The following is a 13,934-nucleotide window of genomic DNA, read 5'->3' on the forward strand; positions in this document are numbered from 1 at the left end:
AACAAACAAAAATGTGCCGTAGATGCTCAAAGACGTATGAGACCTCCAAAAATGTTTAAATAATAATAGCACTGATAGAATATGTGTTTGGTCTCCTATACTACTCCTTTGTAAACTTATAATAAACTTATAAGTTTCAGTATGTTTCTTTAATTAAAACAATGAGCTACGCACTCTACAGCTCACCTTTAAATACATACATGTACATTTACATTTAGAATACATATGGCTGTCACCATATGTATTCTAAATGTAAATGATAACTAACTCAAGCATGCTAAATGCACAAGCACTGACTATCTTTGATTCCATTTACCTTACAAACTAATCAGCTATGATTACAGCTGATAAACATCCAGGTGATTAGCCTCAGATGGCCAAAGTGGGGATGGGGGGTGGTAATATAAAATCTTCAACTGTACCATACATTAGTTTAAAGCATTAAAAATAAAAATTACCTTTCTTCTTTGTCCAGTGTTTTCTTCTCTGCAGCAGTGATCTTTTTGGGTGGTACAGGAGGGGTCACTTTTCTACATATCTCTTCAATGATGCGTTTGTTCATTCTACTTTGCAATGCAGCTTTTAGTAAAATTCTTTCTACTGCAGTTATACCATCTCCATGACTATATTTAGGTATATCTGGTTGGATTAAAATTTCTATGTCATCAAGCCAGGGAGGATAGTAGGAGTTTTGTTTTCCTGAGAGTTTGTGGTGAAGTTTAATTAACAAAGACAATATGCTTTCTTTAATTTCCAAAATGGCTGTAGTTAACTGTGGAGCTGAACCAGGTGCAGACCATTTATTTGAAGTTTTAGGACGAACCACCTGATTTGCTTCACTGCTATTGCGATTGATGATCTCCTGAAACTTCTTTCTACGCTCTGCTACTAAGCTGAAAACTTGAGCTGTACCAGAATTCTACCATTCAAAAGAGAAAGAAAAAGAAAAATCAAGAGAAGTTACTCAAGTGTCAAGTTTAAACCATATTAGTACTACATTTTCAAAAGGGAATGTTCAAAGTTTCATCCAAAGATTTATTTATTTGCTCTTTAAGTAAATCTGTCTCTTCACTTCTCTCAAATATACTTAGTCCCACTCAACCTGGAAACATCGAGGAGAAAGGCGATTAGCCACAGTAACACCTGTTTTACAACCTCCTGGGCCTACCTACCAGGGAAAATAGACAAAGCTTGAGTAGTTTCTACAGCCATATTAAAGAGGAATCATAAACAAAGTCCTTCATCAGATTAAAGGAATAAAAGCTATTCTATCCAACATTCATCAAGAATACTATACTCTTGGGCTTCCCTGGTGGCGCAGTGGTTGAGAGTCCGCCTGCCAATGCAGGGGACATGGGTTCGTGCCCCGGTCCGGGAAGATCCCACATGCCGCGGAGCGGCTGGGCCCGTGAGCCATGGCCGCTGAGCCTGTGTGTCCGGAGCCTGTGCTCCGCAATGGGAGAGGCCACAGCAGTAAGAGGCCCACATACCACAAAAAAAAAAAAAAAAAAAAAAAAGAATACTATACTCTTTACCAACTTCTAGAAGACCACGATATCTTCCACTTAAGAAAATTATAAATTAATTTTTACCAAATTAATGAATCTGAACTGCTAATTAATTTCATTTTTAAGGAACTTCAAAAGTTTGAAAATTAATTCTAACACAAATGCTTTAAGTTACTAAAGTGAAATATAAAGATGAAAAATCAAACTAATCTCTTTCATATTTAAATATCACTATAATTTGTTATTTGAACAGATTTTTTAAAACCATTTCTCTCAATAATTTATCTTCAAACTAGTCTTTTCTGCTAAAGCAGTCAAACTGCATTAGGGCTCTTAGAAATCATCTTTTAATTAAGATACAAGCTAGTTTAATGGATTTCATTAATTTTTTTTAAGCAAGCATAGAAAGGATACTTCAATCAGTTGAGCTTTTTATGAGCTAAATTATAACATACATTATTTTTTTTTTAACATCCAAGCTGTTTTTCAACGTACTCTCTATCAGCATTAGAGGCAAAGGCTGCTGCTTATAGATTCCAATATTTTAATCAAAATTCTTTATGGTGTTCACAGCAAAAACATATTGTCAAAGACAAAGAAAGTTCCTACAAATGGACTCTTCAACAAGAAATGTCTGATTCAATGTTCTTTACTTGCAAAAATCTATATTGTAGGAATTAGAGGTATTTAAATTTAGTTACTTGCCCTGTCATATCAAGATTTTTCATTTCTGCTTTCTATAAATTAATTAAGCTACATGCAATGAGAGAGCTGATTTTCAAAATGCGTCCAAATACACAATATATGGAGTTTAAGATTTTTGTGGGCTTATGTTATCAAAGTTAATTAACTGCCATAGGAGCAAAAAAAAAAAGTTGTGAATGGGCATGCCACCAGCAACTAAAGATTAAATTTATTTTGATTTAGGGAACATTCATTTTTAAGATGTTAGTAACAATGCTAAATGTAAACAGACTGAAATGTGCCGCTTATAATTGGCCCAAAATACTAACACTACTAAGAAAAACCCACCATTAAATATGCAGTATTATTTTTTAAGTTCAATAATATGAATTTTCTTTAAAATTAAGCCGAAATTACTGCGTTTAAAAAACACACACACACATTAAACATTTTTTAATCTATATTAAACACACACATATACACACAAATACTTCAGCATTTGTCCCCATTTCCAGTTAAAGCCATATTGCTAGTTAATGCAAATATTATATACTTCTACCTCTCTTTGAAGAACTTTAGGCCGACGTGAACTCTGGCAGATTAAAGGAAAAAGATGGGTGAGGCAAAAGTTGCTTAGATATATCAGAGGAAATAAAAGACAATTTAAAATTATCTACAACCACATTTATTTTTCTTTTGGATATGATAGGATGATCTAAATGACACAACCCAACGTAACAAAGTCTTTCCTTTTTTTTGTTCTCTCTTTTACACTTACTTGTAAAGAACCCAAGCTATCAGAGCTGGTACTTGCAGGTGAGTCTCTCTTCACTTCCGGAGCAGTCTCTGGAACTCTCACTCTAACATAATTTATAAAGTGTCGCATGTTTGATACTAAGTTACTACCAGGAAACCAACTGTCATGACAACGTTCTGGTCCACCTACTGATGCCTAAAACATAAACATAATGAATATCAAACCTTGCCAATCTGGTCTAAGGTACAGTGGAAATGTAACAAGCCCAAATAATAGTCTACTGCCTGTCATATTCCTGAATCCCTTATAGTCTCGTTCACAAATCACAAAGTGCTAATAAAACCAAATACAAACACAAAATTTTAGAACAAATTTCTCAGTACTAATATAGGTAAGTCCAATGGAAGTCAGCTAAACTTCTCCAGAAAAAAATACACTTTTCAATTTGGAAATACTTAGTACAGAATATTATTCATCAACCATTAGGAATAACTCATAATACAGTCAAATAATGCTAATTTGGACTAACTGTAGAAGAAAGTCTGAAAAATCAACCAAAAGTCTGACTTAGTCTTAGAGGAATCGTAATGACCTTTTAATATCTATGAAAGAATATATGTTGACTCAACTTAGAATATAAAGTACAGCCTAGTCTTTTTACTTGTCTGGTTTTTTCTTGTTTGTTTTTTTGCTGTTATTATGTTTATTATGTATTCTGTCTTTTTGGAGGGAGGGGATGAGGAAAATATCAATTAATTATAAAATCAATTTGTAGTGACAATTACTTTTATGGAAGTGATACTTATAAAATCCTGAAACTGATTAACAACTTGTATTCTTAAGTAAATATTCTCCCTTATAACAATACTTACTCCATTAACTTAAAACCTTTACAGAAACAATTTGCTATTCAAAATTAATCCCTAATCAAATTATTAAAATTTCTAGACTGAATTCCTAACATAACAATTATTTACCAGTAATCAATGCTATTAGCATAACACCAAAAGTGCACTAACCACGTTTCTTAGATCTACATATTATGAATTACGAATTTCAAATTCAGTAATTCTACAAATGGAGTTTAATGTATTAGTGAAACCTCTCAAAGAACATATGTATGTGAAGATTAAAAAGGGCCTTTTCCAATAGTTCTTAGGAAGATTTTCATCTGAGTATGATGAATCCATAAATACCTTTCAAGATGACATACAACCTTTTATTAAGGCATGTCATAACTTTAACATTTAAAAATACAAGAAACTACTTACCTCTTCATCTGATTCCTCTTCAGCTGAATTTTCAAGTCCTAATTCAATCAGATATAAAACCATGCAGAGTACATGTTCTGACAGATTTTGATGATCCATCAAAATCTTTAAAAAGGGAAAAGATGCCCTGTAATTACTTTTTTCCACAAAACATATTTCACTTAAATATCAAAAAATATTTTAATGCTATAGATGAAAGTAACATAAAATACATATACACATATATATGTGCATGTATGCATATGTACATATATATACATATATATACAAAATTCATAATCAGATACGTAAATAAAGCCATACCTTGGTGAAAAGACAAAAATAAAACCAGTAAAACAGGTTCCCTCTCAAGATCACACAGTATTTTAGGCAATATCCAGAGATATTAGTTCACTGATTTCCTAAAGGTTAAGACATTAAATAATCCACTAAAACCATTATTATAAAAATACTAGTATCTAATAAAGTAATTTAACAAGGCTATTTTACATTCTAAGTTGCTGACACTCTTCTCCTGATGACAAAGATATCAGATAAATAAGTTTGTTAAATAGGATAATTCATGCAAATGTGTTTGGCATAGCACCTGGCATATAACTGGGAGCAAAATAATTGTTTATGGAACATTAATATTCTTAAAATCTGTCTCTAAAATTAAAGTTCTGAACCTGAGTGTTTTGTGCTGTTGTGTAAATGTGTATGCAATGTGTGGTTTTTATGAGTGAGAAAGGAAAAAGAAATGCAAGTGGTTAGGAGAGAGGCTTCTCTGAGGAAATACTGATAAATCTGACCTTATACACGGAATACACAATGCAAGCCTTACACAATTTATGCAGGACTTTGGGGCTAACCTACACCAATCACTCATTCAATATGCTGCAACAAACTATTAACCAGAAGACACATAGAATACCATAAGAAAAAAACAGCCTGGCAACTATCATGTTGTCTTCATTATTTAAAAAAAAAAAAAAGCCATCTGGTCAAACTATAGAAGGGGTAAGAGGAAGAGCTTCTGCGGGGAGTGGCATTGTCAGCTGCAGATGAGACTACAGAGAACAAAAAAAGAGGCCAGTCTAGGTTGAGCCTAGCAGAAACTGCCCAAACGGCAGAGGGAGCTCGGAAAGGACTTAGTCACTTAGGAGCTAATCTATTGTGACTAAAAAATAAAGACTTTCAGTTCACTGACTTTCTAATGCTTATTCTGACTACTGAGAAGGCTTTTCCATTCATATTTTGTGTGGCACAGTGGTGAGGAGAATAGACTTTCAAAACCTTTTAAAAACCTGTTTTTTTATACAAATTCTGTATATACTTAGCTATTTGACCTTGAGCAACAACTGGCCTTAAGTTTTCTCATCTTTAAAACTGGAAGAGCAGTCCAGAATTATTGCAAGGATTACATGATCACTATCCGTAACTTGCTTCATACAGTATCTAGCAATTGGTGTTCAATAAATAGTAGATAGGTGGTATGAATAGTGGGAGGAGCAAGAACAGTAAGAGGGGACTGAAGGCTGGGAGGCAACAAAGGTCATGTTTTCTAATCCAGTACTTTACAGGGAGGAAACCAAGGCTCAGCCACACACTCAGCTAGCACAAGCAATACTAGAACAGTTTCAAACTCCCAAGGATTGCCTATCATTACTACTCTGCCTCCTCTTAATAAATAGAGCATTACTAGCTAAAATCAAATAAATTTTGGCTTGAAACCCTATGGCATTACATCTTACAGCTTCAAATGAGTAACTTAAGGGCTAAGAAAAGAAAAAACTTTATTAGGTACTACAAAAAAAAAAATAAAAATCGTTTCTGGGGATTTTTATCAACATGTTCTATATTAAAGTTTTTTAATATTAAACATGGCAGGAGATGAAATGGTTTACTGACACTGATTTTTAGAAAGTTGACCTGCCAATGCAATGTCAATTAAAGGTTCTTCTATTATCATAAAAGTCATGAAAACTACTACAAAGTTGAGATTTTAAAAAATTTGTTCATAATAATCTTATAACAATATTGCCTTTCTATTTTTGATGAAATATTATTTTTACAGTAAGCAAATAAAAAGGTTGAAAAAATTTAACTTGAAAGGACACAAATCATTTGCAGTAGGCTTCTTTAATTTTTAAATCAAGAATTACTGACATTTATTATCTGTAAGATGTTACGGAAAAACCCAAAGAAACTTTTTGCCCAACCCAATATATGTACTTAGCTTCACTATCTGAACTAGTTATTTAATCTCTAAAACTTAAAAATCATATCTGAAAAATGAGAATAACAACAGAACTTTCACTCATAAGGAAGTTTCCTAGAATTAAACAAAGTAATGTATGTAAGTGTATATAAAGTATTTGAAACAAAATCTGGCACTAAGTAGACATTCAAAAAAAAATCTATTTGTAAAAAATCAAAACCACAGATATCTTTTTAGTAAGAAAAAATATTCTACTTTTTTTAATGAAAAAAAGAACATTTTAAATCATTTTACTGAATAATTCTCTTAGAAATTAATGAAAATAAACCATTCAAGATGTTTTTTTGAAGCGCATGTCTAAAATTTTAACAGGAGTAATTTTTACAAGTAAAACAAAAAACTGGTCATGGGGTAGAGTTAAAAAGAATAGGGGGTGCAGAAATCTAAAAGTTATATTTGTTTACACAGCAAACAAGAAAAAAACTAAAGTGTCTACTTAACTAAATTTAATTTAAGTAATTTAAATAATGCATATGTAGTAATTGTAAATTTGCCTAATAGGCTTACTTTTTAATTTAATTTTTCAAATTCTAATTAGAAAGAAGAAATAATAGTTTTTTTTTGTATCTAACTGTATAATGTTTATCGTGTCTAGTTACTTTATAAATGTCTATAGTTATTTTACCTATATAACATGAGTATAGTTTGTCTTTCATTTCTTATCCAGGTTAGAACATAAATATGCCTGTTATATATATATACACATACTCCATGATATTATGTATACAATTTTTGAGTACACAACTAATGTTAGCCAAATAAGTAAGTCCGTTCTGTGTGAGAAGACCCAAGGATAAAACAAATTCTAGGTAACAAAAAAGTAAAAGCATCACCTTTTGAGTTTCTAAGGTATTTAACGAAAGAAAATCCTTAATGGTGTCACTTAGGAGCCCATTCAAATCCCTCCATGTCACATTCCTGATCAGAGGAAGAAAGCCAAGAGAACACGCCTAAACACAGGGTCACTGGCTCCTATGGCTGCCATGTTAGTTTTGTCATTTTAGTGGATTCTGGTGGTTGTTTGGTCCCTACTGTTCATTTCATTCTTCCTGTACTCACAGAATATTTCACTTCTTGTGGCACAGAAACCATAAAAAAAATTCCTATCTGAAACTGATAATATGAATAGTTTCCCCCCAAAAATGGTATAGCTGTTATTTTCAACTTAGATTTGAAATTACATAAAGAATACAATTCATATATATGTGATTATGACATATCCTCACACATCTTAAACATATAAATACACTTTACTTTATAAATAGTATTTTTATGTAAATATTATCCTTTAGCACTTTTATTTACAAATTATGGTAATAAATTCTAATCTGAGTCTTTCTATTTGAATTACTACTGTACCTTGTAAAGCAGAGTGAATAGCACAATGTGTAAAGTTTTACAGTGCAAAAGTCTCATGAGACCTTTATAGCTGGGATGGAGTGGCGTCCTTTTCTTATAGGGAGGCCAGGGATTTCCAGGGAATTTTCCACTCTGTTTTAAACTGTAAAAATAAAACAATACTAAAATTAGATGATAGACTCAAGATTAAAATGTAATTTAAATAGTGATTCCATAGCTTCATCACACACTATATATGTTACTTTAGCACTTTTTGGAATAGCCTTAGGTACAGATCATAACTTCCTCTACCTTTTTCTGGATGTATCATATTATTGATTCATTACCATTGAACTCACAGCCAACAGCACTATAACAGCCTGAAAAAAGCTTATCTGACAACAAATTTTCTCTGTAAGGCACATCAAAGCCTTCTTGCCCTCCGGAACACTAAACAGCACTGTGGCACTACACTTGGGGACCATTTTAAACAACGAAATCACCAAAGGACAAAAATGCAAAAACATAGCACTAAATTGACCATGAAAAGGACACGTTTACAGTATGAGCTGAAACAAGAGGGTAGAGTTTTGCTTTGTTCCACTTCAACCTAGGTGCCCTCTGCATATCCACTGAGATCTGTGACTAACCAAGAAATTGCTCCGAGTATTGATTTCGGGCATAAACATAAATTTTACCAAGTAGCCAAATTTGCAAAATAGAATTTGCAAATAATGAGGATCAATTGTATATGACAGAATTAGCATTACAAATCAGTGAGAAAAGGATGGATTGTTCAATAAATAGTCCTGGAGCTGGTTTTCTGTAGGGGAAAAAAAATAAATAAATCACTACTTCACTCTACATATAAAAATCAACTCCAGGTGGATTAAAAATCCAAATACAAAAGTAAAACTTTAGAACTGATAAACTTTAGACAATCTAACAGAAAAATCATCGAAGAATAATCCATACACCAATCTCATACCAAGAATCATGAAGGAAAATTAATACGTTTTTTTTAAAGGCTCAACCTCACCCAGTAATCCAGAGAATGCAAGTGAGTTATACATTCAGCACTTGAAGTTAAAATGACAGAATGAACATAAATATTTAATTTTACTTTCACTCAAAACTCCAATAAAAATATAGTAATGGTATTTCTTAAAGGATGAAAAGCACCAGGATGAAGGAATTCCAAAAAAAAAAAAAAATGCAAACTTTTGTCATTCGGAAAGCAAATGGATACATGTTGACTCTAGTAAACCTAAGAAAGCCACATCACAGGAAGGCAATGCGGACAGCTGAGAATCAACCCCAATTACACTGCAGAATCCTCAAAAGGCTCAGAAACTGGAAACATCTGGTTCTTCAATAACTGGAGTTGGGGAGACAGGAGGCTAAAATGAGGATTGCATGAAAACTGCTTCTCCCCCACCCCAACAGAATTCTGGCTAGAGAATTCATCTCTGGAGAAGGTAAAACGCAAGCACAGTCAAGGGTAGGAGGATGGGCGATTAAAATCATCGTATGCCTAGAAAGTCCATGTGTCCTTTGAGAGCCACTGAGATTTCACCCTCTTTATGCAAATTCCTTCTTAGAAATCTTTGTCTCTGAAGTTTTCTTAAGCTATGGTATTGACCTAAAACAATAGGAGGAGGTATGGCCAAGACCAAACTGCTTGAGTCCCATTATTCTTGCATTTGGAACACTCTCTATGGCAGAATGTATTGTTGTTCCCAACTGTTGGATCACTTCCTTAAAAGAGGAATATGCCATATGACATGAGGTGCCTCACTGCTGGTACATTACATATTTCCACCCCATCACCAGGCTTAATGTGAGCCAGCAGAATGTGAGAAAAATGACAGAGGAAAAAAAAGAAAGTCATCATATGCATTTTGACTCAGAGCACTTAGGCTCTGACTCCATTCAGTTCACAAAATAATGGCAGCCAGACCATTACCTTCTAGGCAATATTTGAAAATACTTCTCTGAGGAATCTGACAAAACCAAAAAGGAAGTTCTAAAGAGACTAACATAAGGGCTTCTCAACAAACCTGCCTGCCCAAATCACACCATGTTAAAGCTCAGAATCTACAAAGATCCACCAAGGCATGGAGAGCTCTTCACCACAAGCAGCCAGAATTATCAGACATCCAAAGAATGCAGCTAACATAAAAGCTAGAGACTGAACAGTAGAAAACTCAACTTAGAGGAAACAAATATCATGTAGGGAGGGGGAAAAAATCTTAAAAATAATAAATTACAAGGAGAGGCAACATGGTTTCCTGTTACATGGGTTTGGAAGGGGAAAGTCAGTACAGCCCACATACCCCGTGTTAGCAGAATTTCCTGACATCTATATGAGGTGAGAACACCTAGAAACAGGAAAGAATGAATTCATAGTTTGGTCTCCCTATAGGAGATGATTTTTCCTGAATATCTTCTGAGACAAGGACAGGAAAAGTTGACCTTTTCAGCATTTCAAGATCCTTCTGCCTGTGGGTATGTTAGGAGCAAAGGCATATTCTCAAGATGCTGATGTGATTCCTCAACGTAATATCGATGAGAAAATGACCCAGACAAGACGAAGAAAAGGAGGAAATGGCAGCTTCTCAGGGATTGTTGACATTCCAGAATGTAGTCATAGAATCTTCTCAGGATAAGTGGGAATTTCTGGGCAGCACTCCATGGGAATTGTACAGGGATGAGATGTTAGAGAACTATAAAAACCTGGTCTCCTTGGGTCCTGTCTCTAAGCCAGACCTGGTCACCTTTATGGAGCAAAAGAAGGGTCCCTGGGATGTGAAGGGAATGAAGACAATAGCCATACACCCAGGAACTGGGGACCCCACCCAGGTGGAGGATGGTGACTTCAGGCTGAGCATAAGATTCCTGGGGCACCACCCTGTTTCCTCACCACCAACCAACCAGAAGGAAGTCACACACCCTGCAGCCCTCACCCCATATTTTGCCTATAAAAACTTCTCCCTGAAAACCATGGGGGAATTTGGGGTTTTTTACAGCACAAGCCACCTGTTCCCTTTGCTTAGCCCTGCAATAAACCTTTCTCTGCTCAAAAAAAAAAAATTACCATCAACATACCAAAGAAATGAATTGCATCTATGATTCAAGAAGAGGATGCCATTAAGTTTGCTTTAAAAAAAAAAAAAAACTGGTTTCTATATAAAACTATAGTGGCTACATATAAGCATAATTTTCAAAACAATCTCAATAGCCTATGATTAAATGTTTCAATTATTCTATTTCATTTAGCATAGAAAAGCAATTTTTAGTTTTTATTTTATTTCTTTGTTTGCTTTAAGCACTAGGCCCCTAAATACGCAGCACCTAGATTAATAAAGTGCTCTGAAATAAAGGTTATATATTTGTTCAAGGCAGCAGGTAATACACCATTCTGACTGCTCTTTTCAAAATCATTAATGAAATGATGCAAATGAAAAGCTACATGACAACAAAAAAAATTTTAAGTGACTCAAACCAACACTTAATTACTGACTAGCTTGAGACATAAATGACATATATAAACTCATACATCATACTTTAAACATGGGCCAGCAGCCATTAACCTTCAAGATGGGAGATGGGAAGCAACAGAAATATCAGAAATTACAGTTCAAAAAGATTTGCTTTCCAGCTGAATTTAAAGTAACCACTATATAAAAATCACATTTGTCTTTTGGAAATGGTCTAGACAATAGTTCCAACACTGCCATTAACAAACGTATTTCACTGAACTTCTCTGGAAGTTGTAAAATATAACAATGAATTGAATGGATGGTTTTCCAACTGTTGGTTTGTTTCTGTTCTTGTTGTTTTTTGTTTTTGTTCTTTTCATTTTAAAAGCTGAATTGCCCATTAAGGGGTATTTGGAAGGGAGTGAGGAAAACGGGATGAGCCACCTCCACTCTCTTAGGCCTTCTGTTGCTGTTGCCCAACCCCCTCTTCCAGTGATGGCTCCAAAGACATTTCTACAGAAGCTGGAGAGAAGATCTTGAAGGGCTTTTCCAGCAATAAGATCCTAAAATTCTAAAGGTCTAAACATCACACAATGAAAATGGCTTATTTTCACTTAAACTCTCAGCACAAAAAAATTTTAAGAAACTTACTTTTCATTCATTTAGCAATTACTGATTATCTACAAAGTGCCCTGCATCAAGGCAGATTTAAAAGACATAACAGCAGGACTTCCCTGGTGGTGAAGTGGTTAAGAATCTGCCTGCCAAAGCAGGGGATAAGGGTTTGAGCCCTAGTCCGGGAAGATCCCACATGCTGTGGAGAAACTAAGCCCATGTGCTACAACTACTGAGCCTATGCTCTAGAGCCCACGAGCCACAACTACTGAGGCCGTGTGCCACAACTATTGAAGCCCACGCACCTAGAGTGCATGCTCCGCAAAAAGAGAAGCCACCGCAATGAGAAGCCTGTACACTGCAATGAAGAGTAGCCCACTCGCCACAAGAAGAAAAAACCTGCACGCAGCAACAAAGACCCAGCACAGCCAAAATAAATAAATAAATAGAGAGGGACCTTCGAGATGGCAGAAGAGTAAGACGTGGAGATCACCTTTCTCCCCACAAACACATCAGAAATACATCTACATGTGGAACAGCTCCTACAGAACACCTACTGAATGCTGGCAAAAGACCTCAGACTTCCCCAAAGGCAAGAAACTCCCCACGTACCTGGGCAGGGCAAAAGAGAAAAGGAAAAAAACAGAGACAAAAGAATAGGGACGGGGGCTTCCCTGGTGGCGCAGTGGTTGAGAGTCCGCCTGCCGATGCAGGGGACACGGGTTCGTGCCCCGGTCCGGGAAGATTCCACATGCCGCGGAGCGGCTAGGCCCATGAGCCATGGCCGCTGAGCCTGCACGTCCAGAGCCTGTGCTCCACAACGGGAGAGGCCACAACAGTAAGAGGCCCGTGTACCACAAAAAAACAAAACAACAACAACAAAAAGAATAGGGATGGGACCTGCATCTAGGGGAGGGAGCTGTGAAGGAGGAAAAGTTTCCACACACTAGGAAGCCCCTTCACTGGCAGAGATGGGGAGCAGGCAGGGGGGGAAGCGTCAGAGTCACAGAGGAGTGCAATAACAGAGGTGTAGAGGGCAAAGCAGAGAGATTCCCACACAGAGGATCGGTGCCAACCAGCACTCACCAGCCTGAGAGGCTAGTCTGCTCACCAGCGGGGACAGGTTGGGGGCTGGGAGTTGAGGCTCCTGCTTCAGAGGTCAGATCCCAGGGAGAGGACTGGGGTTGGCTGCGTGAACACAGCATGAAGGGGGCTAGTGCACCACAGCTAGCCAGGAGGGAGTCCAGGAAAAAGTCTGGACCTGCCTAAGAGGCAAGAGACCACTGTTTCGGGGTGCATGAGGAGAGGGGATTCAGAGCACCACCTAAATGAGCTCCAGAGACGGATGCAAGCCACGGCTATTGGTGTGGACACCACAGACGGGTATGAAACGCTAAGGCTGCTGCTGTAGCCACCAAGAAGCCTGAGGGCAATCACAGGTCACTAACCACACCTCCCCTCCCGGGAGCCTGTGCAGCCCGCCACTGCCAGGGTCCCCAAGATCCAGGGACAACTTCTCCAGGAGAACACACTGTGTGCCTCAGGCTGTCGTAACATCACGCCTGCCTCTGCCGCCGCAGGCTCACCCTGCATTCCGTACCCCTCCCTCCCCGTGGCCTGAGCAAGCCAGAGCCCCCTAATCAGCTGCTATTTCAACCCCATCCTGTCAGGGCGGGGAATAGACACCCTCAGGCAACCTACATGCAGAGACAAGGCCAAATCCAAAGCTGAACCCCAGGAGCTGTGCAAACAAAGAAGAGAAAGGAAAATTTCTCCCAGCAGCCTCGGGAGCAGCAGATTAAATCTCCACAATCACCTTCAAGTACCCTGCATCTGTGGAATACCTGGATAGACAACGAATCATCCCAAACTTGAGGCGGTGGAATTTGGGAGCAACTGTAGACTTGGGTTTGCTTTCTGCAGCTAATTTGTTTCTGATTTTATGTTTATCTTAATTTAGTATTTAGGGCTTATTATCACTGGTAGATTTGTTTATTGATTTGGTTGCTCTTTTTTATA

General features: G+C 36.7%; 1 protein-coding gene across 1 annotated transcript in view; it reads right to left on the bottom strand.

Moving 5' to 3' along the window:
* UBR3 (ubiquitin protein ligase E3 component n-recognin 3) overlaps window positions 1-13,934 on the bottom strand; it is a gene marked incomplete at its 5' end in the record, with an annotated part of 232,512 nt that overhangs the window by 109,582 nt on the left and 108,996 nt on the right. Inside the window, 5 exon segments of the mRNA XM_082657756.1 lie at window positions 459-919; window positions 2,752-2,784; window positions 2,971-3,144; window positions 4,221-4,325; window positions 7,840-7,981. Of these exon segments, the coding sequence (XP_082513882.1) occupies window positions 459-919; window positions 2,752-2,784; window positions 2,971-3,144; window positions 4,221-4,325; window positions 7,840-7,981 (915 nt within the window).

This window comes from Grampus griseus (assembly GCF_964374135.1).
Source record: "Grampus griseus genome assembly, chromosome: 7".
NCBI lineage: Eukaryota > Metazoa > Chordata > Mammalia > Artiodactyla > Delphinidae > Grampus > Grampus griseus.